Genomic DNA, 12137 nt, shown 5'->3' with positions numbered 1-12137 from the left:
TTACATCCCACTTTAGGTGAGAACTCGTGGGTGCTTTTTGTGTCTCTCCTCCAGGGATTACTAATAGTTTTTTTTTTTTTTTTTAGTCAAATTATTATTTATAGTCAAAAGAACTATGATTAACATTGTTGTCTTGGTTAATTTTATAAAAGTGAGGTGTGTTTCACAAAATTACAAATTAAGATGAATCTCACTGCTTTCTTTGACAGAATGCATATAATAATTTTAAACTTGCTGCCGTCTTGCATACCTAAGTTACCTTGCAAAGTAAGAAAAGACAGATGTCCCTTTAACTAATGCAAAGTCTTTATTTCATGAGGTGAACTGAAATTTGCAGCATTAACTGTTGCTTCTTTTGTTATAAGTCACACGTGGAGATATCAGTCTGCTTCCTCCCCAGGGTGTGAAGCTCCCAGTCAGACAGCTGCTGCAGGAACCCCGTGTTGGGCCTCATGGTGGGTTTACATTTCAGCATGTATGTCCAGGCTTCCTGGAAAAAGACAAAACCGATAGAATTTCAGTGTAGCTGCTTTTTTTTGACAATCAAAAAACAGTCTCGTGTTTCGAGAGTTATTTCGTATCTTATCTTAGAATATACACTTATAAGCGTTCTTAGATGAGAAGACTGATACTCTTATGACATTGTAATAATTGAACTGATGGAACCAGGAGTAAAACCAAAACTTTTACATCAGAGTTTCTGTGCTGATCGTAGACTGTAAAAATCAAATGCATGTAATATTGCCAAATATTGCCACATCCTGTCTCAGAGTGATGCAGAAAAACTGCCCCATGCATTTGTTACTTCAAGATTGGACTACTGTAATTCTTTATTATTGGGCTGTCCCACATATTCTCTGGAAAGCCTTCAGCTGATCCAAAATGCTGCAGCCAGAGTTCTGATGAGAACTAACAGGAGAGATCGTATTTCTCTAGTTTTAGCTTCTCTTCATTGGCTCCCTGTTAAGATTCTTCTCCTTACATATAAAGCTCTTAATGATCGAGCTCCATCATATCTTAAAGATCTCATTGTAAGATATTTTCCTAACAGAGCACTTTGCTCGCAAACTGCAGGTTTACTTGAGGTTCCCAGAGTTTCTAAAAGTAGAATGGGAGGCAGAGCCTTCAGTTATCAGGCCCCTCTCTTGTGGAATAAGCTGCCAGTAAATGTCCGGGAAGCAGACACCCTTTCCACTTTTAAGACCAGGCTGAAAACTGAAATCCTTTTTGATTAAGCTTATAGTTAGGGATGGCTCAGGTGATCCTGAAACATCCCATAGTTAAGCTGCTATAGGCCTAGACTGCTGGGGGGCCTCATCTGACACACCTTTCCTCACTTTACTCTCTTTTTCACCTGTTTAATTTCTCAAATGATATTATGTACATGTGACATTATTGCGGTCATTAACTCGTGTTTCCCTGTTCCAACAGGTATCCTTTGAATGGTGTTACAGTGTTTGTTGTCCCCCCTTTCTGTCTTCTCAAACCCCAGCTGGTGGAGGCGGATGGCCACCCTTCCTGAGTCTGGTTCTGCCAGAGGTTTCTTCCTGTTAAAAGGGAGTCGTTTCTCTCCACAGTCGCCTCAGGCACACTTAGATTGGACTGAAGAGAAGTTTCAGTGCAATCTGTTGGTTTCCTGAATGAGGAAATTGTTTTTGAATTGGCTATATATGAATGAATTGGATTATTTTGAAATGAATTATTTGGCTTTCATTGGATTATGATTACAATGAATTGAACTCCAATTGGCTTGAATTGGACTGTATTATTTAACTGCCTTGAGATGACATTTGTTGTAACTTGGCGCTATATAAATAAAACTGAACTGTATTGAACTGTACTGATGGATAGATGTACCAGATCAAAATTATGCACATATTTTTGCATTTCTTGAATTTGAAAATGCAAATACAGACAATATAAATTCTAATCAGTTGGCAGTAGCATTAAGGACGATAAGAGTGCCACTGTGGAGCTAAAGGGATTTAATTACCTGCTGAAGACTATCTGAAGGCTCAATGAATCAAGGGATAATGAGTTTTGTGTGTTTTAGAATGTGCATTTGTAAGTACCCAGTACTGCTCACAAACCACACACATTTGTAAATGGTGTTCCTTTATGACTATTTTGAATAATCCACTGGAAGATTCTCTCAACAGAATGAAGCATTAACACCTTTTTTTTTTTTTTTTTTTTGCAGTTTTCAGACATTCTTAGCAGGAAGGACCGCGATTTGTCTACATATCCAACTGAATAAATCCCGCTTGCCTCCAGCGTGTATTTGAAGTGGTGTATGAGGAAGGCAATGGTCACAGCGCTGCAGCGGCTTCTTCCCTGCCTAGAAACGATCAGCACACGTGATCCCACGTTGATGTGTGAACCTTGAAACGGGAAAAAAATACAAAGAAAAAGACAAAGCGTGACGATGATCAAGATGAGCAAGAAAAAGAAGATTATTTTAGTTTATGCAGTAAAGTCAAATATTTCTATATTCATGCAATCAATATCACATATTTTTGTCCTTTGAAAAACGTGTTTTCCATGGTTCCCAACCAAATAGCCGACTCATTGAACCCTTAAACAGGCAACGTGCACCAGAAGATACACATTCTTTATTCTCCTGTAGGGAGTGTGGTGGTTTTTGTCCAATTAAGTTCATTTATCAAAAGTCTTGTCTGGTGTAACTGTCAATTTCACATGATTGATGGTTGATGTTATCTGTCACCGCTTCATCAACCTGTCCAGAAAAAAAAATGGCTGCCAATGGTGCAGGAATTGATGATAAGCGAGTAAATAATTGCATTTTATTCACAGTTATTCTCAATTAAACAATATCATCATATTATAAAACTTCTTATGGGTACTGTCATAATATACTGATAAGGAAAAAAAATTGTCCAACGATGTATGTGGTGTTATTTAGCCACTTTTGAAAATGATGTATTCAGCAGGATATGTTGACAGATGAGGTGGAGGAAATTGATCAATATGTAGTATTATACATTTTAATTAGAATAGAGGGAAATATTGTCATACTCAGGTACATTTATTATTTTTTTAATCTATATTTTTTCAGCATGATTGATGGTTGATGTTGTCTGTCACCGCTTCATCAACCTGTCCAGAAAAAAAATGGCTGCCAATGGTGCAGGAATTGATGATAAGCGAGTAAGTAATTGCATTTTATTCACAGTTATTCTCAATTAAACAATATCATCATATTATAAAACTTCTTATGGGTACTGTCATAATATACTGATAAGGAAAAAAAATTGTCCAACGATGTATGTGGTGTTATTTAGCCACTTTTGAAAATGATGTATTCAGCAGGATATGTTGACAGATGAGGTGGAGGAAATTGATCAATATGTAGTATTATACATTTTAATTAGAATAGAGGGAAATATTGTCATACTCAGGTACATTTATTATTTTTTTTAATCTATATTTTTTCAGCAGGGCATCCCTGTTAGCTCAGTTTACACAAAAAAACGGTGATTTCAGGGATGAGAGAGAGGATGAGAGTTATAGATGAGATTCCTGCAAGCTCTTCTGACTCAAACTCCAGACATGATGATGACGAGGAAAGCATCATCAGCCAGGATTAGCTAGAGACAGTGAGGGGGAGAGTGAGGAGGAAGATTAGCAAGAGGAGATAGATCAAACGTGCAAAAGAGCCAAGGAAGAGCAAGGCAATGCTTTCACTGTGGGACACTTACAGAAAATTTGAAGGTGCAATCCATTTGTTTCATCATTTTAGTTAAAATGTCCAAATAAAGGCGTAGCGACCATTACGTTGCCTCCTAGAGGTGTGGAGTATAGCTGCTACATAACATTGTAAATTGTTCTTTAAAAGTTAAGGCATAAACAGTAAATTTCATTGATAACTTTGTGCATATACTACATGAAATTATTTTTTTTCTTTGTAGCTAGCCCAAGAAAAGATTTGAATCAGTCAACATGAGCTGCCAGTAATTTCACAGTCCCTGAAGAGGTGTTTTCTCAGGTACTTTGTTAATGATGACCTGTTCTCAGCATATTGCTGAGCAGACAAATCTCATGTCAGCTAATTGGAGCCATCATTAACACCACTTTGGATGGGCTCTAGTCATTTGTTGGTGTAAAACTAATTATTGGTGTGGTAAGAAAGCCATCAATGGATGTTGACAGAAAGCACACGTTATTCTAAAATCATTGATGTGATGCCCAAAAAGGTTCAAATGCCTCTCCAGATTCATCCATTTTCATAATAATGAGACATCAGAGCCCTCTCAGGACCCACTTTGCAAAGTAACACCAGAGCTGGAGCACATAAGGAAGAAGTGTCTGGAAATTGAAAGTGAGAACCAGTTCTCCATAGATGAGACAATGGTCACTTACAAATGAGCTGACAACAACCCAATCACTTTAGCTAGCTCCTGCACTTCTGAAAGCCCTCTCCAAGAAGTCAAGAAGTTCTGTAAAGCGGAAAAAAATCAAAGTTCCTATTACTTGCCCAAACACTGTGTTGCAATACAATGTCCACATGGGAGGAGTTGATCTTGCTGACATGATAGTGGTGTAATACCGCACTTCTTCAAAGTCCCATTGTTGGTACATGTGCCTCTTTTAGCAAATGGCTGACATTGCCATCAACAATTGATGGCGCTGTCGCAGATATGTCAAAAATGTACAAAAGCTCGAAAAGCTCGAGAGCTTCAGGCTTGATGTCACAGATGCACTCATCCATGATGTAAAGAAGAGGGGATGGCCATCCAAGGTAAGAGAGGAGTATGTGTCTATCAAATGCATCTAAAGGCCAACAACCCCAAGACCCGTGGATGATGTCTGCTACGACCGAATTGTTCACTTCCCAGTTTTTGTGGATGAAGGAAGATGCTGGCTCTGCTCGGAAGGACAGACAACCATCTCCTGTCAGAAACGTGGTGTTCTTCTGTGTATTGTTACTGGGAAAAGCCCACAGAATTGCTTCCAAATTTTCCACAAAAATTAAGACATGGAGCAACTGAGAGTCACTGTAATTGTTCATGTGTTATGTGCTTTGCTAATTTGTTTTGAAAATTTAATTTCAATGTTATTTTGTATTATGTTCCATTACTTTTTATGCGGTTGCTGTACTTTTTGAATTGGCTTTGTATGTATGAATATAATTCTGAATTTACTAAATTGGATTTGATTTGATTTATTACAATGAATTGGACTCTAATTGGCTTGAATTGGACTATATCATTGAAGTGTCTTGAGATGACATTATATATAAATAAAATGAATTGAATTGAATCAGTGTTTTTCATTATGCCAAATTAGCTTTGTCATATTAGCTTTTGAATATGCTAAATGACACCACTCTGTATGATATTTTTACAATTATGCCTGTAATCATTATCATTACTATTGTTATAATTGGCTTTGTTCTTAGACATTATGTATTCATATTCTGTATTTTACTAAATAATCTAAGTTCCTAGTTTGTACTTTTCCACTCTGCTCATACAAACGCAATGTATGTCCAAGACTTCAAGATGACATAGCGGGATAAAAGAACTGGGTCAGATAAAGCGTCTCTATTAGGTCAGATAGGTCAGGTACAGTAGATACACGCCTAAAACAACAGTCTCACACACACCTTATTTATCTCATCCATAGAACATGACAAAGACGGTGGATGGCCTGCTTGTGTCACTAAAAACTGTCCAATTATACTCTATCAAGTGTAAGTACAACCTCTGTGAGATGAAGGTTCATAAATATGAAATGTTTCCGGATATCTGATGGCTCATCTGATGGATTTCCTGCGGGAGCTCTGTCACTCCTGTCGCTCTGTGAGTCCAACGCTGCCATACTTTACATGTGACCACCAATAAATACTTTGTTTAACTTGAGATTTTTCCAGCTTCTTTTTGGGCTTCCAATTAAAGAATCGAGCTAACACTATTCATGGTTTGCTGTAAAACATCATCACTATTTAACCAACTGAAAAACTTAGGGTGTCCAAAAATCATACATTTACTGTACAAATTATGGCAAATACTCACCAACAAACCTGCAAATCTTTTGAAAACTTGAACATAAATCAGACTCCACAGAGTCTGCCACAGGGATGTTAAGGATGGCCTGGTTCCCCTTCATTGATCTAGATCTTAAAGAATATTTAAAAAAAAAAATGAAATTACTTTTTTGTTAAAAAAATCTGAATAACTTTATAACAGTGAGAATTTTCTCTTGTATTTCCAATATCTGGTCCTGCCTTACTCCAGGGAGTCAGTCTGTGTAAGATGTGAGATGGTGATGATGGCACTGATTTTTAGGTCCTTGAGGATACTTGTGTCTGTGCTTTGCTTCTGGTCACCCATATACAGCAATCCTGCTATAATTTCCACTGGATAAATCTTCAGGTTTTCAAGCTCCTGCAACAGTCCAGAAATATATCAAATGGTCATTTCTAGGAACAGTTGGAATAAACTTCTGTTGGTGGGGGATTAGGTCCCCAAATACTAGCAAGGAACTGTCCCGAGGCTCCCAAAACTTCAGATTTTTTAATTAACCCGCATTCCAATACAGCTACAGTACCTTGCTATCACATTGTAAGGATAATTATTATTGTGTGCTTATAAAACAAGCTTAATTACTCTGTTTATTTGCTGACTCTGCTCAAACTAGTTGAGCAGGAAATCAAGCATATTTACTCTGTGTGAATTTCTTCATTGGTTTCTGCTTTGCCTTTTTACAATGTGCATTATTCCTTGTCTTAAATCAATGACTAACAATATGATGGCAGGGCTGTTTTCGAACTAAACAACATTTTATAGACAGACATGTAGTGTGTGAACTTTGCTTAGTGTGATACAAAGTAATTAAAGGGAACTGTGGGAAACAGGGTGCTCTGGTCTTCCCATGCCCAGTGAAACATTTTGTTGCATCGTGTCGCATAACCGCTGAATAACTATGCAATAAAGAAGGCTAGAGCGGGGAGGGAAGGTAGAGAGAGTCCGTGAGTGGAGCTGACAACAGGGCACACTCTCTGCTTTCTCCCTTTTGCAAAAGCACATTAATACCAACTTCTGGTTTCTGTCTGTTTATTCTGGTGTTTTGCTATTATAGCTGTTGTGTGAATCTAACACACATCAATCCGTGTTATTGAAAGAACCAAAGGAAAAAGAGAAGATTTTTGCAGATTTGGCATTTGCCAGAGATGACATGAAACTCACAGCTTGGACCATGAAATGGTGTCATATTTGCAAGTAAACAGTAAATAGGTAGTTTTAGATATAACATATTTTAAGAATTTAGACCATGTAGACAGTTTGACACTGTGCACCAATCTTCTGAAAGTTACTGACAAGCGTATGATTGAGGCTTGTGTGTTTGTTTTGATTTACCGTGATAGTATAAAGAATCTTCTCTGTCCTTAAATAAGGGTACAGAGCTGAGAACCTCTGAAAGCCCCCCTTTACTACGTGGACTGGACAGAGGCTTGCCTTAGCCAAGACCTGGGCACAGTCAGCTGCTCTGCCTGCAAATACAGAGATACAATAAATGATGAGAAGTGTTTTCTAAAATATTAGCTGACCTCAGATGACATAGCTGTAAAAACTAAAAATGTTACAGTTTTAAAACCTAAACTGAGTACCTGGTTCCTCCAAACAGCTTGTGTTGCTGTCATATACCACCACATGCTGCATACTGTTCACCTCCACGGCTTCTGGCAGCAGGAATGTTCCATCTAAATCCTGGAAAGAGTCACCCACAAAGTTTCGATTAAGAGCATTACAATCAAGCCTTTCTTGTGTTGTGAACTAAAAGACTAATTAAAGCACTGTAAGAAGTGAAAAAGTATGTTTTTTTAAATGTGCTGTGATTTATTGAGACAAGCAAACATACATTGAAATACAGTTTGTAAGATTCTAATGAGCTTTGAAGTCAATGGGCCTAATACACCAATATCTTCTTAAAAATGTTCTTACATTTATTCTGGTATATGGTAAGTTGTTCTCAAGAAATTTATTACGAAAAACCTGCGTCAGATTTATGAACGTGTTCTCAGACCGCAAAATTATGCTCATCTTTGCCCTTTGATTAATTAATGTCAATCTTTATAACTTGAAAGGATGTGTCATCTGTCCCTACTTTGCACTGGTAAACACCCAAAAATGCCCATAAAAGGGCGTGTGAAACCACATCCAGCATTCTTTTAAGATGCTTATCATGCGCTCAACTGTGCAGCAAGTAAGTGTGTAAAACCTCCTGCTGAGTCTGAGGGCTGTCAGTAGTATTATTAACCCGGGGGCCAGGGCATATCCTTGCTCTCCCAATAAAATGAATCATAATAAAAAAAGCCTCTGTTGTAGAAAATTTTAATCATTAAAATATATGTACCACTGTGCCATGCGTCACCAGATGCTCCTTGTTCAAAGTACATGCCCACAGAGCCATTCTGTAAGATGAAGGAGTCGTGTGGTCCTCCTGGAAAGCGGGAGACCACATTCATCTGGTGGTTCTGGGAGTCGCAAATGAGTTGGATATTTATGGAGTGATACTGATTGCGGTTGAGGTATGGGAATGTATCTGACCAGGGGGCTTTAACGTGTACGTATCTGCAGTCTATTGCACCGATGGTGTTAGGAAGACCAGCAATTAAAATCAAATTTCCTCTTGACTTTGACTTGTTCTTCACCCTTCTGTGGAAAACTTTGTGTATTGTGTGGCCAATTGATTTATCGCACACAGGACTGGCGGTAGAGCGCGGCTGATATGCCCACTCTGTCTCCCAGCTCCCGCTAAAATGTTAGAGTGGCCAAAAAGCCCAAGGTCAAGAGAACCTGCATATGTGGTGGAACAGAGTTGGACTGTTGTGTATGGCTCCGCAATGCTGGCCCCAAACGACTGCAAAGGTCCACGAGAACAGCTCTAGGTAGTTTAAAGCGTTCAAACAGGTACTCATCACTCTCTGCATATAAATCTGATTGGTCATAAAACATTTGTTTCTTCTGTAGGACTCGATCTGCAATAGTAAATATACCACTTTGTCAGCAGGTCTGGGATGCTTATTTCAAAATAGCAAAATGCTTTGTAAATTACCAAAAGTTCTTTAAAAATAATTTGCAAAAAAATATTACTGTCATTTTATCATGGTATTCTAATGAACTACCCAACAGAAGACAACACAAGCGCTAATTGTGGTAAAACATGTCAGCACTCAAATGCGCACAAGAGAACTCCTGAGCGTTTGTAGTAACAAATCCTGGATGACAAATCATTGGTGAATGCCACAGTCTTCTTATAAAGTGCATAAGTAGGACTAAGAATTGTTGGGGAACGAGGCCCATTATTTGGTATGACCCCCTTTATTCTTCACCACAGCCTGAACCCTCTTAGACAAGTTTCTGTCCTTTCTTTAAGTAGTCTTCAGGAATAGTTCTCCAGGCTGCCTTTTGTTCCGTTCTCTGTCAAGATGATCCCACACAGCTTCAATAATGTCCGGGCTCTGGGGAGGATTCCTCCCTGCATCAGACCTGTTGCCACTGATTTTTAGTGCAGTTCTTGTGTCATTTGGCATACCTCAGCCTTTTCTCCCTGTTTCACTTCCTTGAGAATGGCTTCTTCACAGCCACCCTTCATGGAGACCATTTTACTGTTGTTGATGCATTCTAGGTTTTGAACACAGCCTCAGTCTAACTAACTTAGAGTAAAGTAGGCACTGTTGATTCTTACATTAGCATTAGATGAGAAGTCAACCGTTTATGCAAGAAATTTGTTTTAAACAACTTTTTTTTTTTTCCTCGAGGAGACCAAATGGTATTTTTCTACGTTTTCAAAAAACAGAAACAGCTCATGGTTACACCACAGTTGAGTTGAAACACAGTAACAGCTTGGCCTGTCCATTTAATTGCACCACCATCTGCTCCTAACATTCCCTGTTGGAGATGCTGGTACGTGTAAGTATAGCAGAATTCATCTTTAAGTTATTTGAATGGTGACTGTCAGATGATGCGGCAGTTATAAAATCAGGATTTTATTAGAGCAGAAAAAGATGGAGTTTTGGAGCATGTTTGGTGTGCCATGGCCCATTTTAGTGTAGTTGCGTGCATACATGCAACCTGCATGTTTGCAGGAATGATTCAAACCCTTCCTGTGATTTCTGGGTGTGTCTGAAACTCGACTTCGTACAACTTTGGTCAGACTAACATGTGTATATGCATTTTAAAAGTACAGTTTTGGTCTGAATAACACAATGAATAATTTTTAGTGTCACGTAAATGTGATAAGAGAGTGTCAAATTCATCCTTTCTGTCTCAGAGCCTCAAGTATCTGTTGCTTGTCTTTAAAGTTGTCACTGGTTTGGGCGAATAACTGAAACCATCGCTGTTGTGGTGCAGAGCCCCACAATGTGGTCTTTCTGCTATGTCGTTATTTTGGATCACCCATTATGTTTTATTCAAATCTAAATTAAATGCTTACTGAACAACTCAGCAGGGGTATATTAAATAATATCAGTTTCTTATTCCACAAAGTAATTTTATTTTTGTTACGCAATTTATGGAAGCATCGTAAAGTTTATAGTCTCCCAGAAATAAATTAAAAATCAATGTCAATTTGTGGCTTTTCCATCATAGACAGAAAAGCTGTTCAGTGGAAATCATTTGAAGACGGACAAATTAAGTGTCTTTGGGGCTATAAATAGTTTGGTTTTCAGCCACTTTTATGTTTGATTGTTCTCTATTTGGATATCATGATTTTTTGAATAACCCAAGTGATTTTTGGTCAAATACACAAACTTTACATATATTCTAGTCCAGAACTGATCACTCTGTCACATAATAAGCAATCTCAGCAACAGCAACGTCCTTCTAGTCCTTCCTGAAATAAAGGAATGGTGTGATGGCAGTATTGCTGGTGCTAATCATGGAGTTCCCGCATCATTTTACAATGCTCAAACTTGTATCACTGTGTACTCATCAGTCTGTGGCTGAATCATAGATGCAAAGATGCTCATACCGTTTTCATGTTTTTAGCTGTTATGACGTGATTTATGTAGTAATCTTGGGTTTCACGAGCATCTGGAAAAGAGACATAAAAGTGAACTGAAGTTAATCTGAGCAAAAAACCAACTAACCAGAATCAAATTATGACAAAGTCATCAGCGTAAAGAACCTGTAAGAACTAGTGGAACTACATCCAGTCTCTTACCAATCAAACACAGGAAGTTGATCTCTGCCAGTCTTGAAACACAGCTGTACTGGTTGAGGAGATTGTAGAGCTCAAATGACTCACACAAGGTGATTATAGGCATCACAGCGAGAATTATATAAAAGCCACTAGAGAGCAACGAAGCTCAAGATCACTTGAACAGTATGTTTACATACAGTGTAGGCATAGAATTCAGTGAGCATGCTGTCTTCAGTGGGCATTTTTTGTTTGACTGAGCTCTGTTGCTAAGCAACTTAGGGTTCCGTTTTACTGGTGGTTGGTGATGATGCTGTCTTAAAGTTACAGCAATCCATTTCTGGCTCATATGTTTATTCACAGGTATAGGTACATTTCTTTTCAAGTATATATACAGTAGATTAATCTTTTTTATTATTATTTCAAAATAATAAAATTCTTAATTTTCCATACCTACTCATTACATTCTGGGGTTGGCAGGAAAGCAATATTAGATCAATGTAAACATGATCTGAGATGCAAAATCCAAAACAGCACTGCATAATCTGGTACTGAACTCTTTTCCCTCAAAAAAAGACATAATCTTGATGGGAGCATATGTTACTCTAAAATCTGTATATAGTTTTGAGCGTTGACTGTTTTGCTCCAGATGTGCAAGTTTCCAGTTCCGTATGGGGCTCCCACACCACTCTCCTTCTCCGCTCTCTACACTGGCTCCCTGTAGCTGCTCGCACCCAGTTTAAGACTCTGATGCTAGCCTACAGGGCAGTGGAAGGAACAGCTCCTTCATATCTCCAGGCTATGGTCAAGCTGTGGGGATCGCCCTGGTTCGGGGTGGCTGGGGGATCCTGCACTGCAGCCCTGGCTGTGGTGTGGATGCCGGCCTGCCCTGATCTGGGCAGTTCCCCGTGGTGGCGGCCTCTGTGGTCATTGGTAGGCTGGCTCCCGGTGTGGACAGATCCCCAAGATACTGT

At 38.7% G+C, this 12137-nt stretch overlaps 1 protein-coding gene across 1 annotated transcript; it reads right to left on the bottom strand.

Moving 5' to 3' along the window:
- Positions 1–358: 358 nt before the first annotated feature.
- On the bottom strand, positions 359–11343 carry styxl1 (serine/threonine/tyrosine interacting-like 1). The gene is made up of 8 exons (XM_075486773.1): positions 11188–11343; positions 10996–11057; positions 7631–7730; positions 7380–7513; positions 6253–6407; positions 6036–6139; positions 2269–2381; positions 359–490 (listed from the first exon to the last, which is right to left on the bottom strand). Exons 1-8 carry the CDS (start codon positions 11288–11290, stop codon positions 359–361), a joined length of 903 nt encoding a protein of 300 aa, XP_075342888.1. The 5' UTR covers positions 11291–11343.
- Between the last annotated feature and the right edge of the window lie 794 nt (positions 11344–12137).

Source organism: Odontesthes bonariensis, chromosome 16 (assembly GCF_027942865.1).
Source record: "Odontesthes bonariensis isolate fOdoBon6 chromosome 16, fOdoBon6.hap1, whole genome shotgun sequence".
Taxonomy (NCBI): Eukaryota; Metazoa; Chordata; class Actinopteri; order Atheriniformes; family Atherinopsidae; genus Odontesthes; species Odontesthes bonariensis.
The sequence above is the reverse complement of the archived record's forward strand: the minus strand, read 5'-3'. Positions and strand labels throughout refer to the sequence as shown.

Excerpts from the sequence above, each read along its gene's own strand:
- styxl1 (XM_075486773.1), bottom strand. The coding sequence starts at position 11,290 with ATGCCTATAATCACCTTGTGTGAGTCATTTGAGCTCTACAATCTCCTC. Across the intron at positions 7,731-10,995 it reads CAGCTAAAAACATGAAAACG|GATTTAGATGGAACATTCCT; the intron begins GTATGAGCATCT and ends GACTCTTTCCAG. Across the intron at positions 2,382-6,035 it reads AAAGATTTGCAGGTTTGTTG|GTTCACACATCAACGTGGGA; the intron begins GTGAGTATTTGC and ends TCCCGTTTCAAG.